General features: G+C 42.2%; 1 protein-coding gene across 1 annotated transcript in view; it reads right to left on the bottom strand.

Annotated features, from left to right (window-relative positions):
• Positions 1-5,999: 5,999 nt before the first annotated feature.
• Positions 6,000-14,940, bottom strand: part of TMEM179 (transmembrane protein 179) — a 9,177-nt gene continuing 236 nt past the window's right edge. The window contains exons 1-4 of the mRNA XM_009697337.1: positions 14,860-14,940; positions 10,621-10,758; positions 8,961-9,039; positions 6,000-6,179 (exon numbers count right to left, since the gene is read on the bottom strand). The exon at positions 14,860-14,940 is cut by the window's right edge and continues 236 nt beyond it. Coding sequence (XP_009695639.1) covers positions 6,000-6,179; positions 8,961-9,039; positions 10,621-10,758; positions 14,860-14,940 — 478 coding nt within the window. The remainder of the gene's footprint in view (positions 6,180-8,960; positions 9,040-10,620; positions 10,759-14,859) is intronic.

Raw genomic sequence — 14,940 nt, 5'->3', positions numbered from 1 at the left:
AGCTCAAGGATGTTCACACCCAGGCCACTGATTTAGAAGAAAAAAACAAAAGTTTTGTCAAAATCCAGATTGGTTTGTCACAAAATACTGTAAGTCTTACCAATATGAATGACTCTCTGGATTTTTGTTAAATTTATCATTTAAATAGCAAAAATGATTTTACATGCAATATGTTTGCGGTGGGGGGCTTTGGAGAAGGGAGATGATAAAAGCCACATTCACTCAAACACCAGATTTGCATGTACTTTCTTGCACTGAACATTTTGCAGCTGGCATCCATTCTGAATTTGCACATTTGATACTGAATTTTCTGAGACCCATCACGTAGATTGATGTGTAATTTGAGGTTGTGCAGAAACTCTGTTCCCACACAAAGCCTATACAGTGACCTGTAGCTCACACTCCCCTAGCAAGGGGATCTTGCATTCTACACCCAGATCAGCCTGAAGAGACTCCTATGCACATCTCCCTTTTCTCAGGAGATGATCTCCAACCAACAACCTAAGGGCTAAGCTGCGTGAGGTGTTAACAATTGAGATTGGACCAATATGCAACAAAGACTAAAAGGTTCTGGAGGACAAATGAAGGTGAAGCATGGCTTCGGATGTCACTGATGAGAGCCTTCAGGTGTCCAGGGGAATCCTGAGTGTCCTCTCTCAACCAGTCATGCGTTTCACATGCAACAGTCATTGCACCGAGAAACCCCAAAGTCCTCAAACCAGGAATCAGTTTGTCCAGCCTAGCCTTCCATTTCAAAGAGTAACACAGCCTAGGGCATTCTAACCTTCTGTTTACGTTGGAGACTTAGAAGAAACAGGGCAAGTGGACATGTTTTCCTAAAGTGAGTTTTCAGGTTACTTTAATACAGAGGGTTAGACTGGTTAGATTCTCAGACACCATAAATCAGCTTAGCCCTTCTGTCCCTCAAGAACTACACACTGACTTGCTACACCAAAGATCTGTTTGAGTTTCTTCAGCCATTAAGAAAATAAGTTTTCAAATGAATTCTCCTATCTAAACTCCCATTACTAAATAACTATGTTATAAATATATCTTTTTTCCCCTTTGTCACCTTATCTGTTCTAACAGCGAATAAATGACTGTTTACAAAAAGATATGCTGGCTGTTTTGAGCCAGAATATTGCACTGTGTTGCAGAAGAATATGGTTTGGCAGCCAAAGGACTGACACTCCTATCAAAATATGTTCTGTTTGTCATCTCCAAGTCTGTATTTTAGATGAATTAATAACTGGACTATGTTCATGTCAGGGTCATTGGTCATTTAGGAGTCCATGGTGCAAAATTCCCAAATCAGAGGAAAAGTACCCCTTGCTCATACAATATAACTGTAAAGTGTGTGCTCTTCTTCCTTACAGCTCAGCTTCCACCCTGAATACTACGTGGGTTAAATCAACAATGTTCCATGTTGGTGAGGGAAGGCCTTGAAGGGAAATGTGTCTCTCTGTTCCTAACAGGTCTAATACAGGCTAACATCAGGACATTACCCACAGATAGGAGAGGAGTTAAAACATCTGCAAACCCTCATTAGAAACCCATCTCAGCCCATTGGATTTTGTGTACTGGTCAGTGCTTTTCCTGCTCTGCTCACACCACATCCATATCCACCTCTGAGTATGAGTCATTGCACAGATCCCAGTACTAAGTAAGAAAAAGGCAGTGTAGAAAGTTAAGGCAACCTAACAAACTACTCCAACCTAAACTGCCTGCTAAGAGAACAGCCTATATCAGTATCACAGATCAGTGGAATTATTTCTGGCATGTATCTGCATACACTGTACATACACACAGACACCACCTCCCTGACACTGAATGCTTTCACAACAAGGTCTGTGTACTCAAGCATCCATCACTAGTTATTATAACAACCAGTTTTCTAAGGGGCCGTAGAAATATTGCCATAGCATGCATGTGTCCTTCAGTTTTTAATGTAAATCATCATGCTCTTATTTTTGTGATTCCTATTGCAAGTTCACAGCTGAAAGATTCCTTATTAATTAGTGGGATGAGAAGTTATAAGCATTCATGTCCTCATGAGGAAATTGTATTCCAACAAATGGCTTCAATCGTTCCTCCATTATAAAAATAACAATAAACAGCATTGATCTAAAAGCTCAGATGACACTTGTTAGCTCAGATTTTTCTAACTTAATGTGGACTGCTGGTAGGGAATTGACAGGGAAATTAACCACAGATGGTAGCCAGGACGTTGGGAATATATTCAATACAACAGAATAATTGTGTGGCAACACGCCAGTGCCTCGGAAAGCAGCATCCAGTTGCATTCAACCAGGTAAGGCTTTCTGTGCATTACTAGCAATTTTCACAGGTCAAAACTAAGATCTTTTGACTGTAGTTTTAGCATCACAGAAAACACGGTGACTAAACAACCCATCCCACATTCTCCACCAGAATGTCTCACAGATTTGCTATGAGCAGCAGCAGGAGGGGCTGCATGGGCAAAGGCCACAAAGATTTTTCCCCTTCCACCATGTGACAATGAACAAATACAAGTATAAATATCACTCAGGGTTCTAGTTCTTGGAATAGACCTCTTGCTAGAGTGTTCCTAGAGGCCTGCTTTTGGAGATGACAAATTAAAGAAGACATTGAAATATCACAGAAATACAACATTTGACTCAGAGAAACTCCTGCTGCAGCCACATTCTGCACTGCTTGGCAATGGATGACTAAAAGCAGAGGTCAGAAATGTATGAGAGAGAGAGGCGTGTGAGAGAGAGTATAGGTATGTAGGTATGAATGTGTGTACAAATAATACTGCTATTCTAACACATTTTCAGCCTGGCATCATCAGGTTGGCTTGAGTGTTGAAGCTTTAGGAGAAGAGGTTGCAGAAAGCTAAATGGAAGCTAAAAAGCTCAAGTGGGTCAATAACTGGGTGTTGCACGATACCCTTCCTCCCCTCAAGACAGTCAGAGAGTTTCTCACTATACGCTCTGCCTTCTCACCTGCACAGGGGCTTCCTTCAAAACCAGCTTTGTTTTTAAGCATCACTGATGCTTGCAAGGTGGGTGCCAGCCTCACCCCACCTGGTCAAGTTAGAGAAGCTGGGGAAAAAAGACTGGGATGCATATGGGACTCAAAGAAGAGCCTCAGTCTCCTTTCAGTTTATGTGCCAACTCCAAAAGCCAAGATGCTTGCATTGAAGGGCATGGTAATGCAACTGGAGTTAGAAGAATTCACTCAGGTGAATGAACTAGAGAGGTAAGCTTTGATGCCAAAGTTAACAAGTGAGTCTGTACTTGTCTTGGGCTGGACTTCCTAAAGGCTGAAGTATTTTGTTCCTATTGACTTTTACTTCAAGGTGCCCTAAGTGCTTTAAAGATCCCACTTTTTGTCTATTGAGCTGCAAAATACTGAAGATAGTGTCAGGGAGATAGCGTCAGGGTGACAAATGCTAGTGAAAATGGCAACGACAAAAGTCAACAAAGTAGAAACCCCAGGACCAGTGTTTTCTGCTTCTCATGGAAGAGGAAAGGAGGAAAAGACCCTGAGACAGGAGAAAAGAGAGGTAGAAGAGAGCATGAGCTCCAGACAACCTCACCGATGAGCAGCATCTTCTTCCTCCTCAGAACCAGAGGCAAGGCTTGAGCCCTGGTATCTCAGAGAAAGGATCAGGAGGAGACACTTGCTATCTTCTGCTTCCTGGTTCTTCAAACCCCCAGGCAAGACCAGGAACCGTGGTCCCAACCCACTTGTTACTTCAGCCTAAGTGTGATTTGACACATACGTAAGTTGTATTATACAAAGCAGCAGCATGGTTCCACTTGAGGAGTAAGGCATGCACTGAGGTAATTTGTGGGAAGAGATGTCACTGCTTAATCTCAAATTTGAAGTGAGATTGGAAGGAAAAGTAGTGCCTTTTACAGTTGGAGAAACAACTGGAGAAACATAGTAAACAGGCTAATTTTCAGGACCCAATCTCTTCTTCAGGATATGAAGGGGAAGGTCGTGCCCTGGCAAAGGGCTTAGGTACCTGCAAGAGTGTATCTCTTATTAGATCCAATGAATAAAAAAAGGCACTCCAACAGTCCTGATCTCTGAATTTTAAATTCTTATTAACTAGCTTAATCTCTGATTCCTTCTTCAGGAATTCCTCCTCTGATGTCAATTCACAACTGCAAAAAAGCCACTGCTGTAAAGTTTTCAAAGGAACTGCATTCCCTTCTGGGCAGAAATCATGCTGAAAAACAAGATCTCTCTACAGACAGCTGTGAACAGCTGGGACTATAAGCAATGTTCACAGGGCTGACTCACTACTTAGAGCCCATGGAGGTTTTTTTTGCCTAAACCTATGAGAACAACTTGACTATTAAGTGTAATGTTAGATTTTATATCCTAAAATGTGTACTAATTCAGGGATTTGTTATGATTTCAAATTCTGTTGCAATCAAATGCTTAAGCCAGTACTTAACTTTAAGCATCAGATAGTCCCCAGAAGACAAGTGTAAATGTGCATGGTTGTGCTAGCCCCAAGCTTGATCTCTGATGGGGTAGAAGCCTGCTGTCTTCTTTCCCCTCCTCTGTATTTACCAGGCAATATAACTGTGCATGGTTTGCACTCATGTTGCAATAATTCAGTCTCAACTCAAACACAGCTGCCACAGGCAGAGTCAGTGTACTCACAAAAAATTTTCTTCAGCCTAAACTTAACTGCTTGCTTAAATTTTCTGCTGAATTGGCATCTTCTGTGTAGTGTGTACTCAGGGATAACTGCCTAATTCTAGTACAATTTTACTTTATCATGCAAATCCCACACTCATCTGAGTGACTCTTCTCGGTTATCGAATCTACTTCTCATCTCAACCATTCCCCTTATTTGTTGAAGCAGTGGCCGAGCAAAACTGAAAGCAACAATGAGGTCACTAGTGAGCTTTGTGTAAACAACAGTTCTCCCTTTTCACAGCAAAATTCATCAGCCCTGGAACTCCTGCCCATGAGTGGGAAGAATGGACCCATTCAACACTGAACTACCTGTAAAATAACTCAGCTCCTCGCCATGTTTATAGATACCTACAATGCAAATGTTTACAGTAATTTTGCATACTCTATATGAAATAAATGCCACAAGTAAATTCTAGTACTCAAAACTGAATAGTGTACAATGTTAAGGATCAAGTTACATTTATAAATGCATAAGCATTAATACTATCTATTTAGCATAATTTTTTAGTATGCAAGCTTCAGCAAGTGCTAGCTACACTACATTTCAGGAGTCATAATAAATGTTGGTCATGCCAAAATCTAAGAAGAAAAAAACCCACAAAAATTCTCCACCATCCTTCCAAATGATACACAGTTTTTGACAGATACTGTAATAATATAATGGTTTCATGAAATTCATTAACACTGTCCAATATTAAATATCAAATCTGGAACACAGCTGTCTCTCTTCCAAATGAACTCAAAATCAGAGCAGGAGCAACAGGTTTGTCAGCACTGTGTCCATACATAGCAAAAGCAAAGACAGTGAGAGTCCGCATCCGGACCAGAGCTGCAATTACCCAGAATAAAGTGAGAATAGGGGCAGCTTTACTGGCAAAAGGGAGGAGAGGGAGAGAAGAGGGGCCGGACTCAGCCACAGTAAGAACTCTTGTTGCAGACCAGTTTGGAGAAATAGCCTGGACTCTGTAGCCTGGTCTTGCCAGCTCAGTCTTCAAAAATAGTCCCTGCTTTGAAAGCCAGTGGTGGCACGTAGGAGTTCGGCTAGCAAGAGCAGGTTACAGATTGTGCCTGCGCAGGACAGAAAGTTTGCTGTGCCAATGGCACATGGGGCCGTTCATTCTCTGTCCTAATATAATTATTTCTGCCAACAATTTCTCATGGAGGAGGTGGGTGGTTTGCAAGTACAACTCTTTTCAGGAAAGAAAAGATCTCACACACTCAATACCTTGACTCAAATTCAGCTCACACTACTGAATAATAAAATCTAGATCCTGCCCTGGAAATTTGCTTACACTTTAGATCATGCCGCTTTTCTCATCTTGCAAAGAGGTTCGTGAAGAGGATTTTCCTAGCAACAGCTCCTTCTCATGGATCAGGCTATCTAGCAGGTCCTCTTGTCTGTAGTTGTGATAAACCTTCAGGAAAGCCAGAATGGTAATTCCTAGCCAAGTCAGCCAGGCAGCCCAGAGACCAAACTAGAGAAGAAAAGAAACGATAAAGAGGTCAGTACTGTATTGTAAAAACAAAGTCAACTGTCCAGGTGAATATCAAAGCCTCAGCTGGACCAAACCCATGGAGTCATGCCAAGTTACACCCAGTGAGGTCCTGGGCCCACTGTTCCTCAAGTCTGCCAAGTTATTCCTAGCTTAAAAGGAAAAACTCCTTATGTACTAGAAAAACTGAAGTAAAAATGTACTAAGTACATTAATGAAAAAAAAAGAAATCTATATAGTCCAGGTGCTTCCATTGAACTTCCCATATTTGACATTCTGGTCAGCACAAAATTCTTGAGATTATTCACTTTTGTTATTTCAGAATTGCATATGTTTGAAGACATTTTCCAAAACTTTCTTCCCAAGTCTTTCAGGCCTTCTACTATCCCTGCAGAAGTGTTAATTTTCAGGTATTTCTATTCAAAATATTGTTGAGAAAATCTCACAAATTGAACCTTCACATTCTGGGGTAACTGGTTCACTTTAGCATGAACTCAGAGAGCAAGAGAAATCCACCATGATGCATCCAAGTGCCTGGTGGTTCGTTTATACCTGACATGAGAAACCTGCGCTTAAAGCCTCACATCTGCAATAAGTCCCATCACTAACTTAGTCTCTCTTGCTTAACTTTGTAGAAATAATTACACTTTGATGGGTTCAGGTACTTGAATGTTGGTCTCCCTGCCTCAGAGGGGGCTCATTTGTAGTAAGGCTTTCTGGCAGAAATTCCATTTTAATTCTATGATGCCTTTAGCACAGAATCATTAATTGAATCCTTGTATTTCAGTTTTGACATACTGAATTTTTAATTAAAAAACCACACAATTTAAACACTTCCAGACAGTAATACAGCTATGTACTCTAATAGCCAATTTAGATAAGCAAGGGCCACTATTTTTTAAAGGGAGTTTATGTTCCCATATATCTTACGCACTTTGGAAATTCTCTTAGGTATTTCAGCCCATACTTAGAATTATCTCAGTTCACGAATAAAAAATATTTTGGAGTTATTCTACAAACCTTGGAAATAAGGAGATATTAATTTGACTTTATATGACTATATCTAGAGAATTGGAAGCTTTGTATTCCTTTCTTAATCACCACTTCATTAATGAAATATTATCTTAAAGGCATTCAGATATCTGCTACTGCTGTGGTCTTCTCAGTGTATTTGATATGAAAGAATCTACTTGGATTTAGCCAAATTCAGTGAAACTCCCAGAGCCATTCTGCTGTATTGGAAGCACCTGAATGGAGGAAAGCAGACAGAGACACTTCTAAGTAAAGCCTACTGTAGGAAATTATTTCACTTATAAGGAAATGTTTGCTTTAGCCAATAAGACTAGTCTATTCTTGGGTTTTTCTTTCTGCTGTTTCAAAGAAATTTATTTACCCTCCACAGGATACCAAAAGACAATGACGCAGGATTTTGTTCCCTGCCTGGACCTTTCTTCAAACAGTCACAGTCAGGATTCACTTTGACATTAGCAGGTTCAGCTTTTGAAGCCAAACAGTGTTTCCTTGGAGCTGTTATGCTCCCAGGCTCTTCATACTTGGGTGTTTGCAGAGCTTAGTGGCTGCATCTTGCAGGCTAGCTCTACCCAGAGACATCTGGAGGGACGTGGATCGGTGTGGGGAGCTGCATCCGATGGCTTGGACTGATCCATCTATGCTGTGATATGCTCTCTCCTCCCACTGAAGTGCTGTGTGCATGGATCTTGACTTTTTGGGCATGGCTCACTGTTAGAGAAGTGCCTTCTTTTGCATATAGATTACCACCTATCTACCCTGAGATCACAAGATGGACACGGATATTTAGTTCCCATGAACTCAAAACTATAGAGTGATAACAGGTTTACTTCTGTTACCCTCCCACTAGCTGGCAGATTAGGAGCTAATGGCAAAATCTGTTACAAAATACTATTTGGCCTTGGGCTAGCATCATATAAAGGGGTCACTTTTATGGCATATTCCTATCCTACATGCAGATATGTCTGAACTGGGTGTCTAGATGCCAGTGCTAGCAGCGAAGACACAAAACTACGTTGTGTCCAAGAGGCATGGTTACTTTCAAGGAGTGTCCCAGGCAAGTTAATACTTCCCCCTGTGCAGGACAACATAAGAAGCATGTGTATGGGTGCAGCCCTGCATGGATGGGGCTATCCCCCTTGCAGAACTAGTATGTACTCACATGTACAAGTGGTCAAGTCCCAGTGTTCATTGACTTTGATTGTTGACTTAGAGCTAGCATATTCAATAGAAAGGTCTGACAGCCTTAGAGGTCTAATTCTCAAAGTTTCATCAGAAAACAGCCCTATCTAAATGACACTAATCTTTAATTGCTTTCAATAGTCTGATATTTATATTGCTCCGGTGACCTCAGAAAAACTCATGGAAGGCAAAGCTAATAGCCCCATGATCTGGTGCAGGTCAGATATTATTCTGAACAGCAATGAAGAGCTCCAGGACACCAGAATGTTGCAGCTTTTGCAGAGCTCATCCTTTGGAGAAACGACAAAATTTCCATCATGAGTTACAAGATCGGTGGCAGAGTCAGGTTTTGATATGTACTCATTCAAAACTATCTGTTTTGAATTTAAAATGCAAATGTGCCCATCACTATCCTTCTGATTCAGCATTTACTGAAGTCAGTGGAAAAGTTCCCATTGATTTCAGAGGAACGGTGGTTCAGCTCCAGCAATCCCAGATCAATGAGCAAATGGCAAATAAACTGGAATAGAAACACGATGTAGTTTGACCTACCTGTGCAATAGCAAACTGGTCATAGAAAGCAGAGTTTTCTAAGTTCAGTTCAAGATCTATATCCTGTAATTCTTCACAGCTACCCAAGGAAGGCATTTGCAGGGGAAAAAAGAAAATTATTTCAGAGATTCCGAACAGGCAAACCAAATATAAAATGAAGCAACATCTTAAATGTGTTTCAAACAGTCACAACGGCATGTTTTATCAAGAGATATTTAAGTTATTGCAGTAACCAGGTTGCTTGCCAATCTTCTCTAGGCTAAAAGAGGCATGTAATTACTTTCTTTAAAAAAAAAAAAACAATGTGTAATTATGTAAGTGATAAGACACCAGTCTTCCGTAAGTAGAACTGTAATAGTTATTACAAAACAGTAAAAAACCCTTAAAGCCCTCTTGTCCCACTATCCCCGAGCCTCCCACGTACACACATGTGGCATCACCCCAGGCTGGTTGCTTCACCCCTCAATGAAACAAAGTGTATGAGCCTCCATTACCTTTTGACTTCATCAGGAAAAGCTTCAGAAGAAGGGAGTGTGTGGGTGTTTTTGTTTCGGATGCTCCAGCAAGGAGACGATACTCTGATGATAAGATAGAGGCTGCCTACAGATTTTACAAATAACTTGGACTTTTACTGGTGTGAAAAAAATCCCAGGGTTTTGAGGTTGTCTTTCTATCTCTTGCTTGATTTCTGCAGCCTCTTCTCTCTCCTTTTCAGTGCTGTCAGTCATCTTGGGTTCTTATCCGAATATTCGATTAGACATTTTTTGTAAGTGAATTTTTAACCGAATATTCGAATAATTCGATTAATCGTTGCAGCCCTAAACAGAACATTTACTATGGCATTTTACAACATATGACAATGTGCAACATAAATGTATGCTTTTAAGTAGTACATTTATTCAATATCATATGACATAAAATGTCACCTTTTCCTTTTTCTCTCTTGTTATTTGTTTGATAGGAAAAAAATCTGCCTCAACTTATCATGCTTCTTATAAGGAGTATAATCATCATGGGATACAGTAGACCATTTTAGGAGCTCTACATTTTGTGCACTGTAAGAAAGTATCAACCATCTGTATTTTGCACTTACAAAGTACTTTCCATTCTGCGGCTCTGAGAGCATCCACAGTACCGCTAAGAGGCCAGCATCTTTACAGCAAATTTTGAATGATGATGCATTGTGGCACAGGCAGGATGAGCGACTTCCTTGCTGTCACAGACTGGGTCGGTGGCAAAGCCAGGACAGCAAGCCAGGAGCCCTGACTCCCAGTCCCCTGCCCTGCTCACAAGACCACACTTCCCCCATTCTTAGAGCATCCTTAGAGCAAATTTAGTTCCCCCATTCTTAGAGCAAATGTAGCTCTCCTTCGGAAATAAGAATTTTTAAACTAGTGGATTTCTTTTGCATATGATCGTGACTCTTAAAGAGACCATGAAATCCCATGGAAACATACTTTTCTTTGTGGGGTACCAAATGCAAAAAAAAAGTTTGATTTCCTTTTTCTGTTCCAGATGAAAAAAATCTGGATTTCCACATTACAGATACCTTCTCCCCTTTGCTCACCTAGTGTGTAATAGCTACAGTTTGTAGCACCACTGTTCATTTGTGCATATATGAAAAAAAAAAAAAGAAGAAAATGTATTCTTCAATACTAACCTGTTTGGCATGCTTCCTTTTTCGGTAATTGCATCACACCACATGTTAAATCCTACACTCACTATAGTGCTAGCAATAAATGTGATAAACACCACAAAGGCGCTGATCAGCAGATTCAGGAAGGCGTAAAAGAAAGAGCTGCAATAAAAGGGAAGAAAAATGTAACTCATAAACAGCTGAAACACAACATCAGCAGTCTCTCTAAGCAGCATACACTGGGCACAAATATATCTGTTTCCATTTGAAACATATCTTCTTTAATTAAGAACACCTAATACATTGAAAAACTATGGATTATGAGTTGAGTCACATTATCTTCATTTGTAAGTGCTTTTGATTTTGATTTTTTTTTCACCATAAGAGGACAGGGCTTTAAATATAAATACTAAGTGGTCGTTGTTCATACACAGCATGGTTTTCATTAGCTGTAATGATGAAAATCACCATTGTTAAAATAAATGTCATTAACTCGAATTATATAGTAACTGAGGCTAAAATTATTTCATTACTGAAGTGATAATTGGGACGAAAATTGCCTAGGAGAAGGAAACTAAAAATAAAAACACAGTACTGATAGCTATAATCATTTTAAGCAATGTAACACAAGGTACTGCCATCATAGGACACGAATTTCAGTTTTATGGGCAATTTGCAGAGCAGGACAGCTTCTCCTGAGACTTCTTGGGCTTCGGTGTCAGTATGTTATTTCTGCCAGCTGAATGTCAATTTATCTCAGCCCCACTGACTCTGCCCAACCAGGGCCAGCCCTAGGCATGTGCTGTGTTTGGAGTGGTATAAGGTGGGATGCTTACAGTGGTCCCATAAGGCCAGGGAATTGTCCACTCATTTTCCAACCGCACTGTTTAACTTCCCCCCCTTAATTCTAGCTAGTGAAAACTTTCTAACCCTTTTCTCATTCACCTGACCAAGTTCTCTACTTGAAACTGCTCTAGGTAGCACCTGGAAAGTCCCGTTATCTAAAAACTGGACGTGGACGTCTACTCTAAGTCATCCTATTCAAGTTAGGTGGTAAGGATGAATATGATAAATTTCCCACCTGTGCCACTGTCATTGTGCTGAGGATAGGAGGAGTCTATTCAGCCCAGAGAACAACAAAACAGTCATTTCTTTTCCCTGGTAGCTCATTAAATGAAAAGGCGAGGTTTTTTGAGTCAGCGTTTGAATCCTGGGAAGATTCTGGGCTGGACAATCCTAATTTCTACAGGTTATACTTGGTGAGATATTTGTGAACTCAGGAGCACTTCTTTGAAATGAGATGAGGAAACAATTGCCAGTGGGGTTAGGATGTTTGTTCCTGGATTGACTTGGCTTTAGAGGGGCTGTCTAGGCTCTCTCCAAAGTGACAGTTGTCCCATCCCAACACTAATAGAAAAGAATTGGAAAAAACCACCTTCCAGAAGTGCCCTTACAGACTGTAGTGGGAGCTGGATGCCAGGACACCTGACTTCTAGATGAACATTGAGATGAATCCTGCTCTTGTCCTTTGGCTTCACTGGACTTGGTGGACTAGATCAGCTCACCTCTGCTGAGTGCTGGGGTCACCCGTAGAGCAGAGGGAGCTGGTAGGAGCACACCATGGTTTTACATGTTCACTGACCCTGCCCTGATTTCACACCTAGCCTGGATTTCATCCCAAGTGTTGCTAAAACCGTATCCACTGTGTACACCTTAGCACGGCGTGCTGGCCTGAGAGGCAGAAAAGACTGGAGCTGTTCACCGATTAAAAACAGAGTTGATATCAGAATTAGTAACAGCTCTAGAAAAGGAAGAGTTGCCAGAATTATTCAGTGGATTATCACCAGCCCAAGAACTCTAGTCTTCCCTCTACTTCCTACCATGCAGCATAAGAGCTGCCAAGGTCCAGAATCTGTTCTTCCACTGACAAAGCAGGGCTCAGCGTTGCACTTGATTTGCACCAGGCAACCAGTAACCATCACTGTGTGCTGAAGATTCCTAAGGCCAGGACATCCTTTTAGAGAACGGTGCTATTTTGGCTCTCTACCTCATCTGTTTTCCTTATTAGATCAGAATTTCAAGCTACACATTCCAGATTGAGTGAATGCCTTGTAACGATAAATGCTTACACCTATAGTAGAAGTCACTTTGCAGTCCTACTAGTGAAATATCTTGAGTTGTACCTCTACCTTTCAGCTGAGCTGAATAGTCCCAGACCCAGAGCATGGCTGGCAGCCACCACTTGCTTTTCCTACTCCTGCAGGCAGCTTGGGCTCAGTCTGTCCTTGAGGCAAGCGATGCTGAGACATTTTAAGAAGGATTTTTAGCAGTCTTAGCTGTCTGACAGCAATCATTCAAAGCCACTGCACATGAAGACTGGCCACCTTGCTAGGATGCATAGGGTGCTAACCCTGACTATCTTGGGCTGGCTCACCCTGGAGCTGGCCCAGCAGCAGTGATCCTGCTCAATAGGATCAGCAGTGGTGTTGTTCTGCTTCTTCCTCAACTGCCTCTAATCAGAAGCGGAAATTACCATTTATGGTGAGGAGCTCACATTTATCTCTCTGTCTAAACAGACCTGGTTTTATGCCCATTTGAAGCATTAACAAATGGCTGTCTAAAATCAGAACAGCATGTGTCCTGCCTGCTTTTCAGACAGACAGCAGCAGATCTGGTACAGGACAGACCTTCCTCCTTACTAAGAAACTGCTTTTTTCAAGCAGCTTCCCTCTCATCCTGTTTTACCCTTCTGTGATGCTCTATGTTTATCTCATCATGTGAACTTGCGCCATCTTTGCTGACCGTCACCCTGCAGCCTTCTGCCTCCTTTCTTGCCTGGAACAACTGTGAACAGTGTTATACAATTGCTAACACTCAGCCCAAAGGAGCCTGAAAGTAACTCCTAAAGGGACAATTTTCAGGGGCCTGCCCAACAGTTTTGAACTAAATAGCCATGTTTGGAAGCAGGCCAAACATCTGATCCAAATTTCACTATTCCAAGGTTTTCACTGCTGGTTTCTTCCAAAAATTAACTAGTTCTGAACTACAAAACTGTAAAAAGCATCTAGATTCAACTAATCATCTATAGGTATCTGATCACCTGAGGAAGCTGAATTCAAATGTATTAAGAAGTACATGGCTGTATTTAGAACTTGTAAGGTAAGTTTTAGTTACCTTAAGTTTCTAGTATATACTTACTATAGCATGTTTTAGTATTAGGCAGCTTGAGAGTGGTTGGAAAGAGCCAGAGAGACAACACTGCTACCCAGTCCCCCATATTATCAACATAAGCATGTTGTACATGCCCAGATGTGAGTAACAACCATTGACTCAAGAAACCTTTAGTTCAAATAGACTTGGACATGAATGATTTACCCTTGGCATGGCCCCTAAACCATGGGAAAATGACTTTCCTGGTCTAGCCAGCCACCAGTGCGTGCTCCTGCCTTCCCACCTCTGTGCAGCTGGATACTTGGAGGACCCTGACCCCGTTAGCCCACATAAGCTGAGTTACCCATGCCAAGGGTTCTACTCAAGGTGGCAAGGTGCCACCAGAGAGACAAGCACCAGGTACAGCGCTTCTGAGCTGCTGTCTGGACCACCAAGCCTCTCACTACACTTGGTTTGTCTGAGCACAGTAACCAGCTGCCAGTGCAGTCCTGCGTCTGCTGCAGGGAGTGCTCAGTGTTGCTCTCGTGTCGTAACCAAGCAATAGTTGTTCTCTGCAATAGTTGCCATGTCCACCACAAAAGCAGGATAAAAATAGAGAGGGACTACCAATTGCTCCCATCTGCCCCTCCACGCACAACCATGTCATTTCAAGGTTTTTCACACCCCCAGTGTACATCTGGGGAAGGCCCTCCTTTGCAGGGACATGTAGTGGGACCATGGTCAGGAGGCACCTGCAAGCCCCACCCTCCAGCATCACCCCTGGCCCCCAACACCCTCCATGCTCACCGCAGCTGGGCTGGCCAGATGCTGCTCCCAGACTGCCAAAAGGCAGCGGGTGCATAGTGGGGAATCTGATCCCCACCCTAAACCCCTGCAAGGGAGCATCCTCCGGAGATGGCCCTGGACACAAATGGGGGTGTACGTGGTGTGCGTGCAGATAGACGCAGGCCATACACCGCCTCGCCCCAAACCCCTCCAGGGAGCAGGATGCTCTGGCTGGTGCAAAGCCCAATGCTTCACTCCAAGGCTGCTCCCACTTGCCCCAGCCTGCAGGAGGGATGGGCACCCCCTGCCCTCCCCAGGGATACTTACTCCTCGTGCCCTTTGCAGAGGAAGAAGAGAGTCCTCCAGGCCTGCACTGTGGCCAGCAGCAGGGAGAGGAGCCCGGTGAAG

Source organism: Cariama cristata, unplaced genomic scaffold (assembly GCF_000690535.1).
Source record: "Cariama cristata isolate BGI_N322 unplaced genomic scaffold, ASM69053v1 scaffold9623, whole genome shotgun sequence".
Classification (NCBI taxonomy): domain Eukaryota; kingdom Metazoa; phylum Chordata; class Aves; order Cariamiformes; family Cariamidae; genus Cariama; species Cariama cristata.
The sequence above is the reverse complement of the archived record's forward strand: the minus strand, read 5'-3'. Positions and strand labels throughout refer to the sequence as shown.